The sequence below is a fragment of the Balaenoptera physalus genome (assembly GCF_965194825.1).
Source record: "Balaenoptera physalus genome assembly, chromosome: 15".
NCBI lineage: Eukaryota > Metazoa > Chordata > Mammalia > Artiodactyla > Balaenopteridae > Balaenoptera > Balaenoptera physalus.
This window is the reverse complement of record NC_138894.1, coordinates 11,058,543-11,085,249: the sequence shown is the minus strand read 5'-3', so window position 1 is coordinate 11,085,249 and position 26,707 is coordinate 11,058,543. Positions and strand designations below refer to the sequence as shown.

Genomic DNA, 26,707 nt, shown 5'->3' with positions numbered 1-26,707 from the left:
TGGAATCTGCCTATAGAGAATGAAGGACAGTCCTTTGAAGGCACAAGAAGCACCTCAGAAGAGTGTGAGGAAAAGCAGTCTCTTGCACTGTGTTTCAATCATAGGAAACAAAGTTGGCTACATAGAGAGTGATGACAGACACTGCTATTTAGTCCCAGTCAGCAGGGCACCTCCCTTCCCACTGCCGTTAGTCCTCAGCTGTTAGGGTGTTTTTACTGGGCCTGGGAGGATGGCCCTGCAGTTTCCTGTGCTGGAGATCTTAATTGCCTTAGCTCTTGGCCTTAGGCTCTCCCAGCATTTTAACTCTTTTTCTTTCTTCTTCTTCTTTGAGAACTCCTCATTTGCTTTTGAATCTCTAATGGAGCTGGGAGTTGACTGGCTCATATCAATATATTTACTATCAATAAGCTTGCTGTTATTAGCAATCATTTAAAGTATGAATCTCTTCATTCCTTGAAGGGTATGTATGTATGTATATATACGTTTGTGTGTGCGCGCATATTTTTAACAGTAAAACAAAGCAGTTTGACTGTAAGATAAACTACAAACTGGACAAAAGGTTCATTTGGTTTCATCACACTACACTAAAAACTTCTTCCGAAGGAAAGGAAAGCAGTAGAGAAGTACATGTGAGACCCAGAGTGATGAGTTTACAACAGAAGGATACTAACTATTTAACCAGCAGTGTGAGTCTGAGTAAGCTGCCCATTTACTCTGGGCCTTATTTCTGCTGCCCATTTACTCTGGGCCTTATTTCTCCCACCCGTAAAATCCTAGGGGTTGGATTAGATTTTTTTCTAAGTTTCCACCTATCTGAAAAATTTTGTGATTCTATTAATTTTGCTGTTTTTTTGGTGGGGGGGGTGCTGCACCACACAGCACGTGGGATCTTAGTTCCTTAACCAGGAACCCAGATTGAACCTGGGCCCCCTGCAGTGGAAGTGCAGCATCTTAACCACTGGACCACCAGGGAAGTCCCTAATTATGCTGTTTTTTTTTTTTTTGAATTAGCCACATTTATCCTGAGGTCAGGATTTGTTAGAGAGATGACCTTATAAAGCCTTACAGTTTACAGAGGACACATACGGTTCCTAATTCTTTCACTTGCTCTACTGATTATGATACAGCAGCAATGGAACCTTGACCATTTTCAAACACACTTAAAGAATGTAAGTGGTGGTTCATCAGTAACAAGCACAACCCCATGCCAGAAACAGCTAAGCAATGGTATCTATTACCATATAGTCACAGTAAGTAGTAAGAACTAAGAATAAATATTTGATGAAAAAAATGTTTTTCTCACATGAAACACACTTTAAGATTTTTCTTACCAGAGGAAAACTTTACATTCAGTATTATTACCTTAAAACATGTCACACTAACAGTAAAATAATAGTCAACTGACTCATGTTTTATACAAATGGTCTAAATTAAATTGTTCACTGGTTACCATTAAAAGAAAAAAAAATCCCCCAATCAGTTAAAACCTGTTTTCCAAGGAAACAAAAACGAAGCGAGACAAAACAAGCAAAACACTTAAATAGCTGGCTCATTCTGACGGTTTTAAATGAAAAATAATAAATAATCATTAACTTGTAATAAGCATATTTATACTAACAATATATTTTAGTACCAGTCACTAACTGTTGCTTACTTAAAGATAATCAAGAAGTGGAAAAAACAGGGCAAGATTCCCAGGAAAGGCAGTTTGCATAGGCTCGAACTATACTGGGTTGGCCAAAAAGTTTGTTCCGTAACAGCGGAAAAGCCCGAACGAACTTTTTGGCCAACCCAGTAGTTCCAGCCTTTCTCACGACATTCACACCCAGCTAATGCTCAGTAACTCTCAAGTGAAACTCAAGGCTCAGGACATTCTGAAACTCCTCAACTACTTTGAGCAAGCAAGAAAAATAACCTTTCAGTATATAGCGATTGTATTTTTAACAGTAGGTGCACAAATGAGCTAAGGTTCATGTCAAGTTGACATTGGTAAAATTAAGTACAGCTGTGATTCTTATTCATTAATTAGCAAGGAAACTTCATACAAAGGTGCCTTAAGACATCTCAAGCAAACTTATTCCATCATTTATATAGCATTAATGTTTTGTAAATATTGAGGAAAACCATATTCTCAAAGTTGCATTATAGACAACGTCAGGAAGGCTTGGACCTGGGCATCTTGTCCATTGACAGGCGAGGAACTTATAATTGGAGCTGCCTGCTTTAGTGGTCTTATATCTTGAAAGATGAAGAGACTCTGAATTCCCTGAAGGGGAATTTTAAAAAACCCTCTGGCTTTTAGCATTGTTGAGCTCATCCTAAAATTCTATATATTTGTGAAATGGAGGGAGGGAGGGACCTTTAAAAAAATGCACCAGTCTCTAGGTCTGGCATATTATGGAGAAAAATACAGGAAAAACCTTGGAAAGCTCTCTTAAAACTCAGTTTCCATGGTAGATGGGCTCATCCCCTGGCTGATAAGGCGAGCAGTCCAAGCTACCATCATTTCTCAAGTGGACCATGCAACAGATTTTTAACCTTCTTCAGTTTATTCTCCACAAGCAGCTACACTGACTTTTTACAATGCATAAATCAATGACATCACTCTCTTGCTTAAAATTCTGTAATTTCCCATTGCACTTATAATAAAATCTAAACCCCTCCCAGGGCCCCAGGGAGGCCTGCTTGACTCTCCAGCCTTCATCTTTTCCATTCAAACCACCCCCCAACCCTGTTTCCCTTGACATCAAAGCCATTCCTTTGCACTTGCTGATCCCTTTGATGGGAACACCTGGCCACCAGCTTTTCTTATGGGTGCCTACCTCTCACTCTTGAGTTATTACTACAAACGTCAGCTCTTCAGAGACAACTCTATCTAAACCAACTCCCTCCCCGACTTACATGCCATTCTGTTTATTTCTCAATTTACAATTATGCTACATACCTGTTTGTCTGTCTCCCAGCTAATAAATGAGCTCAGTAAGGACAAAGACCTTGGCTGTCTGATTCCCTTCTGTATTCTCAGTACTTAGCACAGAAGCCAGCATATAGTTGACGCTTATTAAATATTTACTGAATGAGTGAATGAAGGAATGAGTGAGGAAATTAGATAAAACTACCAAAACACTGGCAGAGTATAGGCTTCGGATGTTAGAAAAAAATACATACATAGGTAGATACAAATGTAGCTCTAAACACATATACGTAAATCAATACGTTAATAGGAATATTGAATATAAAATGATACATTCATAAAGACTTGATTAATAAGTATCATTATCTTCCTAATATACTTTCATGTAACTTGCACATTTTACAGTCGAATTAAGTCACTTAAAAATAAAAAGGTCTGGGCTTCCCTGGTGGCGCAGTGGTTGAGAATCTGCCTGCCACAGGGGACACAGGTTCGGGCCCTGGTCTGGGAGGATCCCACATGCCGCGGAGCAACTAGGCCCGTGAGCCACAACTACTGAGCCTGCGTGTCTGGAGCCTGTGCTCCTAACAAGAGAGGACACGATAGTGACAGGCCCGCGCACCGTGATGAAGAGTGGCCCCCGCTTGCCGCAACTAGAGAAAGCCCTTGCACAGAAACGAAGACCCAACACAGCCAAAAATAAATAAATTAATTAATAAAAATAAACAAACAAACAAATAAATAAAAAGGTCTGACTCATTTTCCCTATTTGGAAAACAAGGACCTGTGTACAAGAGAGCTGTATCAAACAAGGTAATCCGTGTAAAGAACCTAGATATGTCTAACCCATGGTAAGAACAAAAATGTTCACTTACAATGTATCCTAAAACTCCTTAATAAAAGAGAAGAGGAGGAACATGGGCCTATTTATATTTAATTACCTATCATAAATGAATTACATTTTTTCATTCACATTCTTAGAATTGCTAATTTCATTTTTCTAGAAAATGTTTATTGAAAAAGACATTTGTTTGAGTCCATTTATTATATGTAAAAAGTTAGACCAGAATGCTTGGGCTAAGTAAAGGCACTTTCTCATCAAGTCTCTAAGCCCTCACATGTGGAGAAGTGACTTCAAGGCCTGAAGTCTGCCCAACAAGCATGAGAGTTCCTCCTCTGTACAAGGCATCCCACAGACTGAAGAAACCAGTAAGAGACAAACAGCATGCAGAACACATAAAAAGTAAAAATTATCCGACATCTCAAACTGAGGCAATGGCAAGTGATCCACCAATAGGCAGGGTCTGCCCTACAGGCAAATGTGCTACTGAATCCCAGGACGTGCGGCCAGACGGTGTGCTTCAGGAGTTCTCCTTCGTGGCGGTTAGTGCCCTGAGCATGTGGGCAGGAAAGGGCTGGGAAGGGAGTTGTACGCACATCATCACATATTACGGTAACTGTGCTTCATGCTGCCAACTGGGCTCGAGAAGAAATCCAGGACCAAGAAGTTCAAAGAACATAAGTAGGCTGTAGCCAAAGCAACCTGGACAAATCTAGCAGAAGGAATCACGCTCCAATACAGAGGAAAGTCTGATATACTAAACTAGAAAATTTGAACAAAATGAATCACAATTCTGAGTACAAAGTGAGGTTTTAAAATGTTGTAACAGAGCAGTGATTCTTAGGCCTTTGCGTTTCACTGGTAAAATCTAAAATGTGTGGGTGTGTGTGTGTGTTTGTGTGTGTGTGTGTTTGTGTGTGTGTGTGTGTGTGTGTGTGTGTGTGAGGAAGTCTAACAGAGGTTTTCTAACTTTTTATTTTGCAAATGTGAGGATGTTGGTGGCAGGGAAGGAGAAATTCCTACTATCTACTACCTTTATTCATAAAACAAAGGGTATTTTAGTATCAAACCAAAAAAAAAAAAAAAAAAAAGAGGAAATTAACAAAACCAAAAGTTGGTCCTTTGAAAGGGTCAACCGAATTGACAAGCCTTTAGCTAGACTGACCAAAAATTTGTTTTTAATATAGAGAAGACTCTAATTGCTAAAATCAACAATTAAAGATGGGCCATTACTACCTACCTCACAGGAAAAAAAAAAAAAAGTATTATAAGGGAACACTGTGAACAGTGGTATGCCAACAAATTAGATAATTTAGATGAAATGAAAAAATTCCTAGGAAGACATAAGTTACTGAAACTGGTTCAAGAAGAAAAAGAAAATCTGAACAGGCCTGTAGCAAGTAAAGAGATTGAATTAATAATTTTAAAACTTCCCACAAAGAAAAATCCAGGCCCAGATGACTTTATTGGTGAATTCTACCAAACATTTAAAGAAGAATTAACACCAATCCTTCAAAAACTCTCCCCAAAAACAGAAGAGGAAAGAACACTTCCCCACTTATTATATTAAAAAAACAAAAACAAAAACCCTCCCCCAACTATCTACTACCTTTAATAATAAAACAACAAACATTTTAATGTCAAAGAAACAACAACATTATCTCAGAATAGTCCTTATCCAGAAAGGGTGTTTACAACTTTATGTTAATTATGTTAACACACTCATATTTTTATAAATATTTATATTGCTCTTATTTTGCTCATTTTTCTATGGACTTGTGAAAATTTCAATACAGATTAAAGAGCCAAAAACAATCACTAACCCCTCAATATAGCAGTAACAGTCAGCATTATGTGTTTTTTTTTTTTTTTTTTTTTTTTAAGAAAAATATAGTATCAGGGTGGCTAGGTCAAAGGAGTTGCTCCTTGTCATCTGTGGAAGGGTGCCAGGCCCTTGAAGACTTCACTGAGGAGCAGGGGCATGAACCCCAGCAGACTCAGGCACCTTCAGAGCAGGTCTCTCTCAGTCGGCCTAACACTGGAGTGCTAGGAACCTCAGGTTGGGGTAGTTTCAGCTCCACTGCAGATTGGGGGAAGTTCTTTACCATAGAGGTCCCCAACCCCCGGGCCGCAGACCGGTAGCAGTCTGCGGCCTGTTAGGAACCCGGCTGCACAGCAGGAGGTGAGCGGTGGGCAAGCGAAGCTTCATCTGCCGCTCCCCATTGCTCCCCATCGCCCGCATTACTGCCTGAACCATCCTGCACCATCCCCCCACACCCACCCTGGTTCGTGGAAAAACTGTCTTCCACAAAACCGGTCCCTGGTGCCAAAAAGTTTGGGGACCGCTGCTTTACCAGACTCCATTCCCTTAACCCACCCCCAATTCTCCTACCTAGCAGGAAAGAAAGACTAGGTCATATGGCAGGACACTGCTTAGACTATGACTCTACTAGTGAGCAAGGTCTACCCAGATTTTGCTTTAGCTCACAACCTCACCTCCTGGTGAGGTTCCCAACTTACAAAGAGAATAAGGGAAGAGGAAAGCAGTATATTTTTATTATAACCTGAACCTGTGCTGATGTCAGAAAACCTAAATTCAGAGCACTCTGATAAAATGAAATAGATCAGATGGGCTTTGAGACTTAACAGACCGTTGCCCATCCCTGCCCAAACCCAGAGTTTACCACCAACTGGTGGAATAGAGACCAAAGAGAAGACAGTATACAAACCCCAAGTGAGGGGAGAGATGGTCATCCCAGGTAACCACATTTTAATGCACAGTGACCTTGCTCACCATCTCATGACACTCCAATTCCACTATGAGGCATCAAAGTCACCTGTTCTGCGAGTATGTGTGACAGGGAGAGAGGACCCTAGTTTACAGTGTGCTGTCAAGGTAACTACGGCCACTGCGGGTTAGAAGGGGTACCAGAGACAAATGTTAACAGCACTCAACCACTACCTACCATATTTCTTTGCTTCCTTATTTCTCTTTCCAACTCATCTGAATCTTTTCTTCTCTCTTTTTACTTAATCGTACCTTAAGTCTAACAACCCGTTTTTCTTTGCACATGGCACGTAGATCCTAGGATTTATCAGACTCTACAGGCCTAAACAGGAACCTCATGAACTCTGGTTCACACTTAGCTTGGAGAAGATTGTCCACATGCCCTTCTCATCCTGAAAATCTGGTGATTAGAGAGGCAGAACAGGTTTCTTGTATGACACTTTGAACCAAAGTGTCACCAGGTCACCACAAAACAGAATTCCTTTAGAGCAAGAGTTTAATCATTTTAAACTTTGTCATAAGTTTAAAAACAAAGAATATATAAATTAGGAAAAAAAAAAGTAAAAACTTACTGTTATTGGTACATCTTTTGTTCCTGAATTTAATAAATGAAGATTTAAAACTTTTGGTAGATCTGTTAAAATTGAGGAAAAGAAAATATTTCTTAAAATGGTATGCTTTATAGCAAGTTAGAATCTTTCTCTTCTCAGATATCAGACGGAATATATTTTAGAATGTGAACTAGAATAACAATCACACTTATAAAAAGAATGTGACAATCACATTCCTAGACAGGAATTGCCTTACTCTTAAGGACAGTGAGTACTATAGGAAGTGACCCCTCCTAAACAATCAGACCAAACAACAAAACAAAACAAAATTTTTCAGTGAAATTGACGTTATCACTAATCTTTTAGTTTTCCTGCAAAGCATAATGAAGCAATTCAGTAAAGTACAATATAAAATTATTATATTAAAACCAAATCTAATTTTCAAAAATGGGTCTTCAATCCTAAACAACTAAAGTTTAAATTACATATGGCCCACAGGAATCCCATATTACAGGTACTCTTACTTTTCTCTTAATAAATCCTTTTTTGGTTATTTTCAATTTTAGAATTTGAATTCTTTCTCTGACCATTGGGGACCAATTTCTAACATTATGTTATTATAATGCAATTGAATAATCCATATCTAAACAAAAATCCAGAAGTAAATCTTTTTACTTCCTTTATTTTACTATTAAAAGAAAAGATTCAGCATAACTAAATAGGTGAGAAACTGGATTAAGAAACTAAGAAACTACTTGATGCCTCAATCTTCCATTTAGAAGACTTAAGTTATCCATGACATTGCTTTCCCATCTTGTAAGCAGTGGTATCCCTCAGAGGAATGGCGTATAAATCACTAAGGGCTCTGAGTTCCCAAAAGTAGATTTCTACAAGATCATGTAACCCACTGAGAAATAACTTTCAAAGCTGAATTAATTACAAAGGAGTTAAAGTAGAGCCATCAGCAATGAATACAGGGATTTTTTAAAAGACCTATAAAGACACTGTCTCTTTTTTTACCTTGTGTTCGCAGTGTACCAAAATCTAACATTTCAGTTGAGGAATAAATTCCAGGAGCTTGGAAAAAAGAAAAGAAAACAATTATATTTCACTTCGCCAGAGTAGGATGTACTGAAACTAAAACAAACTTGCAGCTCCTTTAGTCATCCACTCACCTGTGGTAACTTCCACCTCAACTGGAAGAATGATAAACTCCGTGCTGTCTGAAGCATTAGTCTTTATTCTTATGAAAGCTGTGTGATTATCTGCTTCTCTAGACGAAAAACTGGCTCTCATCACTCCCTTGGTTTCATAAGGAGGAATTTCCTGACAAGTTAACAGACCATAATGTGGCAAAAAAACCATAGTTTACTGAATAAGATGACATCACCTGAAAGATGCATTATTATTTTATATACTTACTAAGAAAAAAACATATTGCCAATTAAACAAATATATTCATTCCACTGATTATAACACACAGTCCAATTTTGGAGGATGTTAAATGATAAAAACACACATATCTTAAAACTAATGAAGTATGGTATGTAAAACTGAGCAAAATGAAAGAAATAAAGTCATATGAAAACAAATTGTCAGCGGCAAAATCATCATTAAGAGGTAGAGTTAATCTATAAAAATCAATTATTCTTTGATGTATTGCTGGTGCTTGGGTATATAATTCAGTCCTGAAATTCTCTAAACAACAGAAACATCACCATCAAAGGGAAATTGCTTTTCCAGAAGTTTACAGGATTCTCTTTTTTTTTTTAACAGATCTTTACTGGAGTATAACTGCTTCACAATGCCGTGTTAGCTTCTGTTGTATAACAAAGTGAATCAGCCATATGCATACATATATCCCCACATCCCCTCCCTCTTGAGCCTCCCTCCCACCCTCCCTATCCTACCTCTCTAGGTCACTGCAAAAAGGATTCTCCCTTTTCTTTTAAATTTATTTTTTATTTTTTTAAACCAAATTCTTTTAATTGATGGACTTCCTGATACATCTCTGTAATACTTTTTTCCCTACACTTTTTAGCAGCATACTCATTAACTGTCTCTTCATATGACAATAGTTTCAGAATATACTTTTTTTTTACCTAAATGTTTTATTTATTTATTTATTTTAACATCTTTATTGGAGTATAATTGCTTTACAATGGGGTGTTAGTTTCTGCTTTATAACAAAGTGAATCAGCTATACATGTACATATATCCCCGTATCTCCTCCCTCTTGCATCTCCCTCCCACCCTCCCTATCCCACCCCTCTAGGTGGTCACAAAGCACCGAGCTGATCTCCCTGTGCTATGTGGCTGCTTCCCACTAGCTATCTATTTCACATTTGGTAGTGTATACATGTCCATGCCACTCTCTCACTTCGTCCCAGCTTACCCTTTCCCCTCCCCGTATCCTCAAGTCCATTCTCTACGTCTGCGTCTTTATTCCTGTCCTGCTCCTAGGTTCTTCAGAACCTTTTTTTTTTTTTAGATTCCATATATATGTGTTAGCATACAGTATTTGTTTTTCTCTTTCTGACTTACTTCACTCTGTCTGACAGACTCTAGGTCCACCCACCTCACTACAAATAACTCAATTTCGTTTCTTTTTATGGCTGAGTAATATTCCATTGTATATATGTGCCACATCCTCTTTATCCATTCATGTGTTGATGGACACTTAGGCTGCTTCCATGTCCTGGCTATTGTAAATAGAGCTGCAGTGAACATTGTGGTACATGACTCTTTTTGAATTATGGTTTTCTCAGGGTATATGCCCAGTAGTGGGATTGCTGGGTCGTATGGTAGTTCTATTTTTAGTTTTTTAAGGAACCTCCATACTGTTCTCCATAGTGGCTGTATCAATTTACATTCCCACCAACAGTGCAAGAGGGTTCCCTTTTCTCCACACCCTCTCCAGCATTTATTGTTTGTAGATTTTTTGATGATGGCCATTCTGACTGGTGTGAGGTGATACCTCATTGTAGTTTTGATTTGCATTTCTCTAATGATAGTGATGTTGAGCATCCTTTCATGTGTTTGTTGGCAATCTGTATATCTTCTTTGGAGAAATGTCTATTTAGGTCTTCTGCCCATTTAGGATTCTCTTTAAATGATAACCAAGAGAGCGTAGACTCTGCTCTCCTTTCATTTAAAACCTAACAAAACAAAGCTTCCCAAGCAAATCCACAGTTCACCAACCGTGTTCAGTAAGGCTCTGAGCATGTAAGATAGCATAACTTTTTAGGCTCGTAAAAAGAGAACACTTACATATACACTAGAAGGAAGACTCATTGGAAAAAAAAATTTTTTTTGAGGTATAATTCTTTTCCTGGTTTTTGAATAATCTGGCTCCCTTGGGACCACCAGAGTTTTTCTGCACACACCTTTTGCCCTATTTTAGGAAATCCTCGTGGTTTAGAATTTACTGGTCTTCACTTGCCTCTACTCTCTTAACTTTTTAGTCTCAAAGTAGGAAAGAGGTGACTGGAACCCTCCTGGGGCCACTAGAGATAGACCATCCACTTCCCCATCTTTAGGAGCTGGGGTTTTCTCATGTACACTGAAATGGGCTGGGGGTGAGGTCAAGGCCAAATGACTTTTTCTCACTCTAGATTTGTAGGAATAAGTCACTATATCTTTTCTCGTAGCTGCTAGGAGTATTGAAACAATCTGCCATGTCTGCTACCATTCATTACAGTTCTTAACTAATCAGAAATCTGAATTTTTTTGTTTATTTATTAGAATCCAGTTATATTTCATAGTAAATTCTCAGTTCTTCTATCTAGAATTATAAAACAAATTTAATTGCTTATAGTTAATTCTATGAAGCACTGTTTTATACACTATTTCTCCCAAAAGCTTTTCAAACAATATCATAATTTCAAGGTATATCATTTTTGTGAAAGGATATAAAAAGACCATCCACTACATATTTCTACCTGCTAGAGTGTTCTACATCTTAGAAGTTAACCTAGTCACTGACAAATTGGTTTCTAAATGTTCAAGTCAATGTCTTAAAAATGTCCCCTCCACGTCCCTTCCCTGGCTGAGACTGGTCAGATGACAGAATCTAGAGGCTGTGTGTGTTTAACAGAGCAATTAACAAAGAAACTTTGATGTTCAGAACCTATTCATAGTGGTCAGGTCCATGTGTCTTCAATTACGAATGAGCAGCGATTTTAGTGACCTCGGTACAAGAACTGCATTTTCTATGACTTTCCCTTCTTTGATTAAAGCTGGGTAGGCAACATTAAAAAAAATAAAAACAACCCTCCTATGGCAGGAACCTTTGTAAATAAGGTAGTTACTATGTATTCATTAATCTGTTAATATTTGCTAGTATTCTCCAAGAAAAAGTGGTTCTCTAACCATGGACACAGAATACTGTCAAATGTTAAATAGCATTAAATGTGGCTATAGACCGCCTAAAAATTTAAAGTTTCTAAGTTATCACGAGGGCCTGACTATGTTCCCTCTGCAAATGGCATCTCCTCCATCAATAGTAAGTCTGCATGTTCAATGCTTTACCTTAAAAAATGTAGCAGGTCCTTCCCATGGCTTCTTCTTTTTTTTTTTTCTTCAATATTAGTGTAAAGCATATTATAAATGATTAGATTCAGAGACAACTTTACCAATATTATTCTGAGGAAGAATAGTTAAAACCTCTTTCTTTCCACACAGTGGCTTAAAGCTTACACCAATTTTTGTTCACTGGTCTTTCCAAAAATTACTATTCTATTTCTGTCTCTCCAATTTTCAAGTATATTTGATATAAATTTATTTTATTTATTTTTTAAAATTAATTTTTACTGGAGTACAGTTGCTTTACAATGTTGTGTTAATTTGATATAACTTTAATATTAAGACAATAATTACGGAAAAGTCACCCGTATTTCTTCGGGTGATGAGGAGTTAAGTATTTTCTGGTGTATTTAAGAGAGTAACTGGTCTCATGTGAGCTCACAAGAGAGAAGAACACGTCAGCACTCACCCACAGTTTCCTGGTGCCTCCCTGCTGACCTGTCGGAAGCTCGAGGTGAAGATCTCCTCCGCTAGAGTACATTTCTACAACCTGTGACAAAGGAGCACATGATGGTTCAGTCAAAATCATGTTTTCGATGGAAGTGATTTGCTGTTATACAGAAACGTATGACACCCTAATTGTTCATCAGAAAAAATTTAAAGACGTTTACAGATATAAATGTGGGATAAGTGTGGTGTCACATCACCAGAGGCAGTGCTCATATGGGTAAGCAATGGTGGTATATTTAATTAAAACAAGGTAACTTTGAAATACTGAAGTCGGAAATAGTGTAGCTGTTTCAGAGACTGGATTTTAGGAAATCCAACTGTAGGACATTTATTTCTATTTTTTCCTAAGGAAACAGTTTATGGAAAGTATCATATTTTAGAAATACAAAATTTGCAGTTCTTATAGTAACACAAATGCTTCTTTATTCACACATTTATAACAAGATCTAGCAGCAGATCTAGTAACTACTGTAATTGTGACATAGTGAAGAGCATATCATTCTTCAGCATATGCAACAATATCAGTGCAGTATGAAAATACCTGAAGTCTTCTGTAGCAAAATCACAGCTACTATTAATATATCTCTGTGGCTTGTACCTACACCCATGATTTTTTCTTTTAAATATTATTTATTTATTTGGCCATGCCGGGTCTTAGTTGCGGCAGGCGGGGTCTTCATCACTGCGTGCGGGATCTTTGTTGCGGCATGCGGGATCTAGTTCCCTGATGAGGAATCGAACCCGGGCCCCCTGCATTGGGAGTGCGGAGTCTTAACCACTGGACCACCAGAGAAGTCCCAACCCATTCACGTACAATAAACTATACATTTTTTTAAAAATTATTTATTTATTTATTTATCTATCTATCTATCTATCTTTGGCTGCATTGGGTCTTCGTTGCTGCGCACAGGCTTTCTCTAGTTGCAGCGAGTGGGGGCTACTCTTCGTTGCGGTGCGTGGGCTTCTCATTGTGGTGGCTTCTCTTGTTGCAGAGTACGGGCTCTAGGTGCGCGGGCTTCAGTAGTTGCAGCACGTGGGCTCCGCAGTTGTGGCTCACGGGCTCTAGAGCACAGGCTCAGTAGTTGCGGCGCACAGCCTTAGTTGCTCCGCAGCATGTGGGATCTTCCCGGACCAGGGCTCGAACCCATGTCCCCTGCATTGGCAGGCAGGTTCTTAACCACTGCGCCACTAGGGAAGCTCTAAACTACACATTTTTAAAGTGTACAACTTGATGAATTCTGACATGTATACAGGCATGAAGCTACCACGACAATTACGATATTAAATAAATCCTTTCCCTCCCAGAGTTTCCTCATGACCTTTGCAATCCACCTGTCGCCCTCTGCCCTCTCACATCCCCAGGCAGCCACTGAGCTGCTCTTGGCCACTCTAGATTAGTCTGTAGTGTCTAGAGTTTTATATAAATGGAATCATACAGTATGTACTCTTGTGTCTGGCTGCTTTTATTCAGTGTAATTATCTTGAGATCTACCATGTTGTTTTATGTACTAATAGTTCATTTCTTTTTGATTTTATGGATATGCCACAATTTTTGATCCATTTACTTGTTGATGGACATTTGGGGTGTTTCCAGTTTTTGGTCACTGCAGATGTTTGGGCACAACGCTGTTATGAACACCATGTTGTATAAGTCTTTGGGGTTTCATGTGCTTTCCTTTCTCTTGGGTAAATACCAAGGAATAGAAGGGTGATATGGCAGGAGACTTTTCTTTAAAGGCAGGTAACCCTATCTCTTAAAAATAAAGAATATATTTAATTAAATGCAAATTTGGGGTGAAGTATGAGAATGGGTAGAAAACCTTTACTTGTTTTATCACAAAAGTCCTCCAGGAGTACACAACGCAGACAACAAAACTAGAAGCTACAGTGGCAGCAAATGTCACACGGCTGGAAGTCACTTGGGGGCATGGGGTGGGGATTTTAATTTTAGGAAATATTTGAAGGAGCGACGCCAGTCACGCCCAGTGTCTTAGAGACAAAGCACGAGTGAGGAGGGATTTCAAATGTGAAAATAATTACTACTAAAACACTGGGTAAGGTATGGAGTTGGATTTTTTAAAATAAAAAAATAAGTTGGCTTTTAATCAATGGTTCTATATTACCCTTTCCTTGGATTTTAATTTCTAGGCTGCCATCACCAAAAACTTATTATTATTAGAAATAAATACGAATAGTGGTTTTAAAAATTTATACTGGGCCAGAAGGAGCTGAAGGCAAGAAAAGCAGTGGCCTTGTATAGATGAAAACTCTTCTTAAATTACATGTAGAGGTGCTTAAAACTAACACCAGAAACAACCACAGTCATTTTAAAAATGGTTCCAAAAATTCGATAACTGGACTGATATAACCCCAAATTCAGACTACAGGCTGCAATAAAAGAATCTCTCTCTAGTACTATTATTCAGTACCACGTTATTTTAAATAGTCTTGAAAACTGTAACAAACTGAGATTTCACATTAAGCATTAATTTCCACTAAAGTTAAACACATTCAAAATCACCACCATAAACTCACCTGTAAAGGCTCACTGTGAGGATTGTGTATGTTTATTATAGGTGAGAAACTGCTATTCACAGGGACTCTGGCCCCAAGGAATGGCCTCAATCGGTATGGATTTGGAACTCCAATACCAAATACCTGATTCCAAGGAGGAAAAAAGACGCAATTTTAGTTGCTTTTATAGTTTTATAACATTTTTATAGTTATAACTGATTGCTCTAGGGAAAACTGGTGAGGTCAACTTATGGAAAAAATCTTAACTCCCTTTAAAAGGAACACACGTAGTTTCTATACTTGTTTGGCTACCTATTTGATATACATCAAATTCTTGATATACATCAGGAATATATATATATTCTTTTATATATATATATAAATGCACATATATATACATTTGGAATGATTTCTATATTAGAAATGAAAATGATAGTAGTCCTTCACGAAGTCATGGGATAGACAAAAGGAGGAAACAGGGAATTAAAAGATTTCCCTGTTCCAACCATCAGAAGATGGATGTAGGGCCCAGACAATCTCTTAAATACCAAGCACAGTCCCAGGTCATTCCTCCATAGGAATGTGGGTTGACCAAACAGGGTGAGCCAGTCATTCAAATGACAAATATTTATTAAGTGCCTATGATGTGCTAGGTACAACCACAGGCACTGCTGAACAATTCAACCAGTGAACGAGACAGATAATGTGCCTGCTCTTATGAAACTCACATCCTAGTATTAGGGACAGCCTAGATAACAATAAAAAGGTTTAGAAAAATGGGTAATGTGATACAGAGTAACTGGTTGGAGTGAGGGTGGGAATATTCTTTAAGAGAGGGTGGACGGGGAGATGACGTGAACTGACGTCACCTGATAGATGAGAACAAGCCAACAGTGAAGTGTATTCCGCAAGGGCAAGTACACAGGCAAAGGGCAGGAGGCAGGAAAGGGTGTGGCTTGTTTGAAGACAAAGAATAAGATGAGAACCATGGTCAAATGGGATGAGGTGGGAGAGCTACACGGGAGTCAGATCCTTACAGCCTTGCTGGCCTTGGTCAGAAGCTTTCACTTTGCCCTGAGAGCAATGGGAAAACATAAGGATTTACGTGAGGAGCTGACTGGATCTGATTTATGCTCAGAGAAGATCACTCTGGCTACAGAGGGAACAATGCACTGTAGGAGGGGCTGGGGAGGAGAGGAAGGGCAGTCAGGAGGCTCCTGTGTCGTCATCCGGGGAGAGGTGGGGACGGCCTGGGAGAGAGCAGCGGGGGTGAAGAGGAGAGAGGTAGACAGACTCGAGGTACATTTAGGAGAAAGACGTGGTGAAAGACTAGATGTGAAGAGGTGAAGACACCTGGCACTGAGGCTCACCTTGAGAACAACCTGATCATGACCCTCAGGTCACCCGTGGGCCACAAACACCTAGGTCAGTTGGGGGCACCACTGTAGGGCACAGGTCTTCATATTCTCATGGTGGTCTTTTCATTTACTCAACAAGTATATGCCAAGTGCTCTGTACAGCATGTCACAGTTATTCATCTATACTGGCTTCAAAAGTATATACTGCCTATCAAACGACCAATAAGGACTTGTTCACCATAAATAAGCATCGATTCTTGACTAAAATGGAATGTTTACTCTGACACTAATTTCCAAAATACATGAAGTGTCCTGGGTAGTGGAGAAGAAATGTTCAAAAACAAAAGCATATAAACTGTAAAGTTAAGACACTAGCCAAGTAAGAATTTAAACAACTGAGTTCCATGGGCAGTATAGCTCAGTGGTTAAGAGGATGGTCTTTGTAGTTATAAAGACATGGGTTTGAATCCCTGCTCAATAACTTGAGCATAATTATTTAACCTTTCTAAACTTCACCTTCCTCATCTAAAAAAGTGAGAATAACAGTATCTGTAATGCAGGCAGAAGTGCATGTAAAGTGTGTAGCACAGTGTCAAATAAGTAATTATTCTTAGTAATCTTGATATATAAAAACCTTGATTCACAAAACATTCACTTTCTTTAATAACCCAAACAATGATTGCACACAGAAAAGAGTTTATCAAAAATTTTAAACAATACAATTACCAAAGAAAAGCAGGCACATAAGTTTTGATCCTGAAACTATTATCACTTTGTAAGCGTGCAAAAAGTAAAAAAAAAAAAACAAAAACCTAGTCACTGTGAAAATATTTTTAACTGTTCTTTTGCCAACCAATCTTACAGTAATACTTTAGCTGTAGCTTTAAGAGCATTTGTTCACAGTGTGATTTGAACAGGGATATTCACAAACACAGTTGTAAGTATAAAAATGCTCAGTATTATATAACAACCTAAATGGGAAAAGAATTTGAAAGAGGATACACGTATATGTATAACTGAGCCACTTTGCTGTACACCTGAAACTATTACAACACTGTTAATCAACTATACTTTAATATAAAATTAAAAGTTAAAAAAAAATTCTCTGAATCTAAACTCCTACATTTTCCCTTAGCCCCTGAATTTTTGAAGAGTTCCCAAAAGGTTGTCACATGACAGGTTGAAGATGATAACTGTATTTTATAAATAAAGTTTTCATTCTGATTCTTACCTGGTAAGTGAATACCCCATGATTAGATGTATTAATAAATAAAGTATTTTCTACATTTCCTACTACTCTTGCAAGAAAAACTACATCAAATGATGTATTTCCTCCTGGAAGAATTTTCTGAAAAAGAAAAGCAATAAATAAAGTTAAATTAGTAACCAAAAAATCAGATCATGGTGACCACAATTAGATAGCTAAAGTTCTCGGGACTTCCCTGGTGGTCCAGTGGTTAAGAATCCTCCTGCCAATGCAGGGGACGCGGGTTCAATCCCTGGTCGGGGAACTAAGATCCCACATGCTGCGGGGCAACTAAGCCCGTGCACCGCAACTACTGGGCCTGTGTGCTCTAGAGCCTGCGTGCCACAACTAGAGAGAAGCCCACGTGCTGCAACAAAGAGCCTGTGTGCCTCAACGAAAGATCCCGCGTGCTGCAACTAAGACCCGACGCAGCCAAAAAAAAAAAAAAAAAGATAGCTAAAGTCCTCTAAAACATCTTAGAATCATTTGCATAAACTAGCCTTTTCCTCCTAAAGGTTTAAGTTTTAAATTAGCCAAACTATTTTGCAATGGGAAAAAAAAGATGACTTCATATTGGATGTCACATATCTTTGTCAATCATGATTCTAAAACCCTATACAACAGATGGTTCCCTTGGATTCTGTTCATTCAACAATAACTAGGCTGGAATGAAGTACCTAATTACAGGCTCTTCCAACATCAGATGATCAAGGAGGAGCTGAGCTGAAGCCGAGCTTCTTATACAGATGTTCTACTCTACTACTGAGCAGCCACTTGTACTATTCGAATAAACAAATAAGCCCAGCCTCAACCCCTTGACCTCTGTCGTACATTCACACAAGGAACAAAATGTGCCAGCAACTTACATTAAAAAAGAAGGGAGCGGTGATAATACACGCAGGAACTCCTTCCTGTTACCTTGTGCAGAGACTGAGAATGTCACGGTGGTTAGCAAATTAAAATTTTATTACAACAAAACAATAGGGTTGCTTCATGAAGTTTGAGAGACTGCAAATGCAGTTCTGCCTGCAATGAAGCCTTAAAGTGCATTTTAATATGTAAAGTCATTAACTTCTCTCATTCTGCCTCTGTGGCTAGAACTCTAAAATGCTCCCCAAATTATAGCTTAAAATATATGGCACTGAGATGTCTGTCTTCACCTTTGGATGTAGAAAGCTGGGAATTTCTCCTGCATTATCAAAAACAGAAAGAATAATCTGCAAAATCGTAACTTTTCTTGAACGCATCACAGTTTGTGTATCAACTAGCCCCAAATTTAAGGAAAGACAAGCACCTTCGAGAAGAGGTGGAATGTGAGTACCAGCTCACCCACGACAGAGAATGGGAAGAAGATAAGGCTAACGTACAAGACGGTAAAATGAATTCGGCTAAAGTTTTTACACACTGCTAAATGCCCAGTGTGGGCTACAAAACTCTGGTGCATAGAATCCCTAGAAGCTATAAATGCTAGATGGAGGTCACACTTGAGCCAAAAAATCAGTAATAGGATACTGGTAAACAACACACTTCTAAATAACCCACTGGTCAAATAAGTAGTCACAAAGGAAATTATAAAATATTGGGAATCAATTGGAAATGAAAACACAACATACCAAAATTTAAAGCAATACTCTTTTTTTTTTAATAGATCTTTATTGGAGTATAATTGCTTCACAATACTGTGTTAGTTTCTGTTGTACAACAAAGTGAAATCAGCCATATGCATACATATATCCCCATATCTCCTCCGTCTTGAGCCTCCCTCCCACCCTCCCTATCCCACCTCTCTAGGTCATCGCAAAGCATGGAGCTGATCTCCCTGTGCTATGCTGCTGTAAAGCAATACTTGGAAGGAAAATTACAGCATTACACGCTTATCTTGAAAAGAAATGTCTCAAATCAATAATCTATGTTTCCACCTTGAGAAACTAGAAAAAGAGTAAGTTAAACCCAAAATAAGGAAAAGGAAGACTATTAGACAAGAGCTTAAAATAATGAAATAGAAAATGGAAAAACAGTGAAAAATCAGTAAAACCAAAACGGTCCATAAAACTGATAAAACCCTACACAGGATGACCAAGAGTAAAAAGGAGGAAGATGAAAATATAAGAAACTGAAATGTGGACATCATAATACAACCTTTACACATACAAAGGATGATAAAGGAATATTACAAACAATTCTATGCCCATAAATTTAATAACTAGAAGAAATAGACACACTCTTTGAAAAACAATCTGCCAAAGCTCATTTGAAACAAAATTGCCAGAACAGTCTTAACAACCATTAAAAAAAATTTAATTTGTAGTTAAAAAACCTTCCCACAAGGAAAAGCCCAAGCCCAGATGGTTTCACTGGTAGAATGGCAGAGTTCTATACCAACCATTAAATAACACCTATCTATATAAACTTTCAGCATACAGAAGAGAACACTTCCCACTTCATTTTATGAGTCTAGTATTACCTTTATACCAAGACCAGACAACGACTTGACAAGAAAACTACAAGCCAACATCCCTCATGAATGTAGACATGCAATCATTTACAAAGTATTGGCAAACTGAATCCAGCCAACATATAAAAAAGATAACACATCATGATCAAGTGGTTTTTATCATGACAATGAAATTCTAGCTCAACATTCAAAAATCAAACCAATGTAATTGATATTATCAACATACTAAAGAAGAAAAATCCTTTCAGTAGGTGCATAAAATAATTTGACAAAATTCAGCATCCATTCATGATTAAAAATCTCAGTAAACTAGGTCAACAGAAGAGAACTTCCTCAACCATATAAAGAGCATCTACAAAAGACCCAGAGATACCAGATTTAATGATGAATGACTGAATGCTACCCTCCCCTACCCCCAATGTGGAACAAGGCAAGGATGTCCTCTCTCATGACGGCTATTCAACATTGTATTGGAAGTACTTGCCTGTACGAGACAAGAAAAATAAATAGAAAGCACATACATTAGAAAGGAAGAAAGGTCTATTTTTATTCACAGACAACATGGCTGCCTATATAAAAAAATCCCAAAAATAACCTTCAAAAATGCCCATAAGAGATAATGAGTTTAATGAAGTTGCAGGAATCAAGGTCAATATATAATAATCAATTGTATTTCCCTATCTTAGCAATAAACACTGGAATTCTAATTTTTAAAAAAGTATCATTTACAATAACACACACACACAAAAATATAAATCTAATAATGTGCAAGTTCTGTGACCGGAAAATGACAAAGCATTGCTTAAAGTAATAAAAGAAGACTTAAAAAAATGGAGAGATGTACTGTGTTCATGGATCAGAAGATAATATTGTTCAGATGTTAATTCTCCCCCAATTGATTTATGTATCCAGCGTAACTGCAATAAAAGTTTCAGCCTAAGGAGAACCTAAATGCAACTAAATACAATGTGAAATAAGATCCTAGAACAGAAAAAAGTACATTGATAGAGAACTGTTAAAATTCATGTAAGTTTTTAGTTAACAGTACTTTACCAATGTTAATTTCCTGGTTTTGATAATTATACTATGATTATACAATATAAGAAGTTAGCATTAGGGGACACTGGGTGAGGAACACAAGATTATCTGTACTTATTTATATGTTTAAGATTAATTCAAACAAATGTTAAAAAAAATCTTAGCAAGGGGTTTTTAAAAAGAAATTGACAAGCTGATTCTAAAATTCAGATGGCAAGAAAAGGGAATAAGAAGAGCAAAACCATTTTAAAAAAGGAAAACGAAGCTGAAGGGTTCACACTGCAATTCCAGGAACTACTAAACAGCTACTGTAATCAAGGCAGTGTGGTATTGGTGAAAGGGTTGACATATTAGATATCTATTAGATACATATTAGAACGTAATGGGAAGTCCAAAAAAACAGACCCACATATTCAATGTCAATTGACTTTGACAAAATGCAGCGGTATTTCAATGAGAAAGGATAGTCTTTTTAACCAACAGTACAGTAACGACTGTATATCCATATGCAAAACAAAACAAAATAACTCTTGATCTATATCTCACGCCATAAACAAACATTAACTCAAAAAGGATCACAGACCTAAATGTAAAATCTGAAATTATTAAACTTCTGGAATAGAAATTGGAGAAAATCTTTGTGACTTCAGTTTAGGCAAATAGTTCTTAGCTACAAGTCTAAAAGCATAACCCATAAAAGAAAAATTTGATAAGCTGGACTTCGTGGAAATTAAAAACTTCTGTTCTTTGAAAGATTTTATAAAGAAGATGAAAAGACGTGCTACAGACTAGAAGAAAAGATCTGCAAATCACATATGTGATAAGGAACCTTGTTGTACTCCTTGGAATTATTTAGTGAAGTTTTAAAGGAAATAAGTTGATTTGCAGCATTACATTTAGTAGTTATGTGCTTCTTTGAGAATGCCAGATGTGGCTGTCTTCAGTCTATTACATGGACAAACATATGTTAGTACAAAGATTTCTTTGAAAACAGATTTCAGTATTTGTTGAAAGCTGTGAAAAGCATTATATCCTGGGAGAAAAAAGAGCCTGGATATGAGAGTACAGGTTCTCTTTGATAGTTCCCAATATCCAATCAACTCTTTATAACTTAAAGACTGGAATACTTTAAGAAGATGCTGAGACACACAGAACAAATCTTTTCTTTTCTTTTCTTTAATAACAGGGAAAATCTACTTCCAAATGACAATTAACAATGTAACAAAAGAGTGATGAAACAGAACAATAAACTCAGGCTCAGGAATGTAATCTTCCCATAAGAATTCATCAGATTTGCTACAATTCATCATTTTGTTCCCTCTGGTACAACAAACTTCCTAAATAAAATAAATTTAGTTTGATTAAAAAAAAAAAAGAAAACAGTAGGAAAAAGTAATGAAGACGACGACACAAGGCGTGCTAACTTTAGTTTTAAATTATCTGCAGCAAAGTCTCACGTATTTGTACCATAGATCAGAGTCCCTGGCCTTTTGCTCCCCTGGTGATCTCACCCGGGGCCATGGATTCTCATCTTTACTTCTATTTTGAGTCTAGTCCTTTCCCTCATACACCAGACTTCAATTGCCTACTTGGCACCCCCAGCTGGACGTCTAGGAGACATGCCAAATCTAACACATCCAAAATTGAACTACTGACCACACTCCCGAAACCTACCCCCCCCTCAGCCTTTTCCATCTCAGCTGATGGCAACTCCGTCCTCCTAGCTGCTCAGGACAAAAACTCTGGAGTCCATCTTGACTATTCTTTCTCTCAATCCCACCTCAGAAAATCCTATTCCCATCTTGAAAATATATCCCAAATGCAGCTTTCTTCACTTCTTCACTCTGCTCAGAGTAATGCTGCCCTGAAGTCCTGCAACAGCCAAGGTAACTAGTGTCCCCGATTCTCCCCTTACCCTTCTTCAGTCTATTTCTGATAAAACAGTGATCCTTATAAAACATAAGCTATCATTCATTCCTCTGCTCAAAATCTGTGATGGCCTCCCATTTCAATCAGGATAAGAGCCCAAATCCTTATCACAGCTTCTAAGACCCTTCACAGTCTGTCCCTTCCCACCTCCCTTTACTTCTCCTCTCACCCTTGCTCACTCTGGTCTAGCTACACTGTCCCCTTTGCACACCAGTCATGTTTCCACATTGGAGACCTTACTGCCTGAACCCTCTGTCTGGAATGTTCTTCTTCCATATATTCCATTTCCCTCCCTACAGTCTTCTCCCTTACCTCCGTCAAGTCTGTTCAAATGTCACCCTCTGAATGAAGTCTACTCTGACCATCCTATTTAAAACTGGAGGAGTGACGTCAGCATCATGGTGGTGTAAGACATTCCTCCTTTTTGTCCTCCTTTTAAAACAACGGGTTAGATATCCATCTACAAACAGAAGTGCCTCTGTGGGACTTGTGGAATCCAGCTCCGTACGCCTGAGGATCTGGGAGCTGTCTTGCCCACCTGTGCATCTGGAAACAGGTGGACAGACTTCTGTACAGGCCGTGGGACAAATGAACCTGCCCCAACCCCTCTCACTGCAGCTGGGAAAAAACCTGGAGAGTGCTGACCTGGGCAAATACTGATGGACAAGAGATAATTTGCAGAAGTCTACCTTTCCCAAGGAGATATTCCAGCATGCCACTGGAAGGGAAAAAAAAAAAAAAAAAGAGTTTGGTTGCAGTGAAGACAGTAAAAGGAATTTTCCCAGGGCCAACTCCCCCACCCATGCTAAGGCAACACTGCATGGGATGGTGACCTCTCCTGGGCAGGGATGAGGGGGTGGGGGGAGGAGAGCAGTGAGTGAGTGCCCAACTCCTCCGGCTGTGCAGGACGTGGCTGGGAATCCTGTTTCTCTCCACTAGCACCCAGAGTACTGAGGTGGGACTTTCATAACTGGGGGAAGGTAGGAGATCAGGAAAGAGGCAGATAAAAATATCAAAGGGCATTAAAGGTAGGCAGTTCCTGCTGACTGTGCTCAGGACTTCAGCAGGAAGTTCATCCAGGAGTCTCTGGAGTATCTCACTGGAGGATCTCCCCACTAGGTCTGCAGGCACCCCCAATGCCCCAAGAGCTAAATCCACACCTCCCCCAACTCTTCAGACGGCTCCTTGTGTGCATTCCCAAGTGAACAAGAGCAAGGCCGGTACATGGACTGCTATCAGAAAAACATACCAGGACACGTGGGCAACGGAGAAAGCAAACTTGAGCTATAGCACCACCACCTTCTGAAAAACCCTAGACATATAACAGCACCAATAAACAGTACACCCCATTTGAAGCCAACTAGTAAAGATTTAAGGAGGTGACTGCTACTTCAAATGTAAAAGCAGCGACACAAAACTGTAAGGAATGTGAAAAATCAAAGAAACATGTCATCACCAAAAGAACAGTAATTCAACAACTGAGCTCAAAGTTACAGAATTTTGTGGTCTAGGTGATAAAAGATTCAAAGTAGCTGTTTTGAAGAAACTCAACAGGCTACAAGAAAACTCAGAAAGATAATCCAACAAAATCTCAAAAACATACATGATCAGGCTTCCATGGTGGCACAGTGGTTAAGAATCCGCATGCCAATGCAGGGGACATGGGTTCAAGCCCTGGTCTGGGAAGGTCCCACATGCCGTGGAGCAGCTAAGCCTGTGCACCACAACTACTGAGCCTGTGTTCTAGAGCCCATGAGCCACAACTACTGAGCCCACGTGCCACAACTACTGAAGCCTGCGCGCCTAGAGCCCATGCTCCGCAATGAGAGAAGCCACCGCAATGAGAAGCCTGCGCATGGCAACGAAGAGTAGCCCCCGCTCGCCGCAACTAGAGAAAGCCCGCACGCAGCAACGAAGACCCAAGGCAGCCAAAAACAAATAAATAAAATAAGTAAATTAAAAAAAATACATGATCAAAATGAGATATTTACCAAAGAGAAAGAAATCACAAAAAAGAACCAAACAGAAATTCTGGAGCTAAAGATTTCAATCAATGAAATGAAAAATGCAACGGAGAGCATCTGCAGTAGGTTAGATAAAATGGAAAACAGAATAAGTGAGCTAGAGGGCAGGAATTTTGAAATAACACAGCACAGAACAAAGAAAAAAGGAATGAAAAAGAGTGAAGAAAGCCTATGTGATCTATGGAGTTCCATCAAAAAATATTAGAATAATCAGAGCTCCAGAAGGAGAAGAGAGGGGAAAGGGAGCAGAAAACTTATTTAAAGAAATAATAGCTGAGCACTTCCCAAACCTGGGGAGAGACTTGGACATCCAAGTTCACGAAGCTAACAGATTACCCTATTATCTAAATGCAGAAAGCCTTTCTCCAAGAGGTATTATAATGAATGTGTCAAAAATCAAAGATAAAGAGAGAATCCTAAAAGCAGTCAGAGAAAAAAAGATTGTAACCTACAAAGAAAACACATTAGGCAATCAGCAATTTCTCAGCAGAGACCCTACTGACAAGGAGACAGTGGAATGACAAATCAAAGTGTTGAAAAAAAACCTGCCAGCCAAAAATACTCTATTCAGCAAAGTTATACTTCAGATATGAAGGAGAAATACTTTCCCAGACAAACAAAATCTGAGGGATTTCATCACCCCTACACCTGCCTTGCAAGAAATTCTGAAAAGAGTTCTTCAAGCTGAAATCAAAAGATGCTAATCAGCAACATGAAAACATACAAAAGTATACAACACTCTAGTAAAGGTATATGTACAATCAGACACAGAAAACTTAATTCTGTAATAGGATGGTGTGTTAACCACTTAACTACAGATAAGGTTTAAGGAGAAGATTATTAAAAATAATTACAGTGACTATAATTTGTTAATGATTACACAATATAAAAAAAGGTAAATAATGACACCAAAACACATTAAAGGGAGGGAGTAAAAGGGTAAAACTTTTGCATGACATCAAAATTAAGTTGTTATCAATGTAAAATGGACCGTTTTATCTAAAGATATTTTATGTAAGCCTCATGGTACCAAAAAGCAAAAACCTAGAGTAGATTCACAGAAGGTAAAGAGAGGGGAAACAGAATATAACACCATGGAAAATCACCAATTTACAAAGGCAGGCAGAAACAGAGGGGAAAGGAAACAATGGAAATATAAAACAAACAGAAAGCCACTAATGAGATGGTGCTGGGAAGTCCTTACATATCAATAATTACTCTAATGCAAATGGATTGAATTCACCAATCAAAGGCACAGAGAGGCTGGATGGATAAAAAAAACAAGACCCAACTATATGTTGCCTCCAAGACTCACTTCAGATTTAAGGAAACACATGGGCTCAAAGTGAAGGGATACAAAAAGAAATTCAGGACTTCCCTGCTGGCACAGTGGTTAAGAATCCGCCTGCCAATGCAGGGGACATGGGTTCGAGCCCTGGTCCAGGAAGATCCCACATGCCGCGGAGCAACTAAGCCTGTGTGCCACAACTACTGAGCCTGCGCTCTAGAGCTCGCGAGCCACAACTACTGAGCCCACGTGCCACAACTATTGAAGCCCACGTGCCTAGAGCCCATGCTGCACAACAAGAGAAGCCACCGCAATGGGGAGCCCGTGCATGGCAACAAAGAGCAGCCCCCACTCGCCAAAACTAGAGAAAGCCCGCGCACAGCAATGAAGACCCAACACAGCCAAATAAATAAATAAATAAATAAGAAAAAAAAAGAAATTCAATGCAAGTGGAAACCAAAGGAAAATGGGGTTAGCTATACTTATATTAGACAAAATAGACTTTAAGTAAAAAATGGTAACAAGAGACAAAAAGGTCATTATATAATAATAAAGGGGTCAATTCATCAAGAAGATGTAATAATTAAAAATATATATGCACTAACATTGGAGAACCTAAATATATTAACAAATATCAACAGGTTTGAAGGGAGAAATAGACAAGAATACAATAATAGTAGGGGACTTTGATATCCCACTTTCAGCAATGGATAGATCATCCAGACAG

General features: G+C 38.5%; 1 protein-coding gene across 4 annotated transcripts in view; it reads right to left on the bottom strand.

Annotated features, from left to right (window-relative positions):
• Positions 1–26,707, bottom strand: part of TMEM131 (transmembrane protein 131) — a 220,321-nt gene that overhangs the window by 61,081 nt on the left and 132,533 nt on the right. For all 4 annotated transcript variants that reach the window (XM_082427225.1, XM_082427226.1, XM_082427228.1 and 1 more), the window contains 6 exons: positions 17,232–17,348; positions 14,664–14,786; positions 12,088–12,168; positions 8,270–8,420; positions 8,115–8,171; positions 7,116–7,177 (listed from right to left, as the gene is read on the bottom strand). In XM_082427225.1, coding sequence (XP_082283351.1) covers positions 7,116–7,177; positions 8,115–8,171; positions 8,270–8,420; positions 12,088–12,168; positions 14,664–14,786; positions 17,232–17,348 — 591 coding nt within the window. The remainder of the gene's footprint in view (positions 1–7,115; positions 7,178–8,114; positions 8,172–8,269; positions 8,421–12,087; positions 12,169–14,663; positions 14,787–17,231; positions 17,349–26,707) is intronic.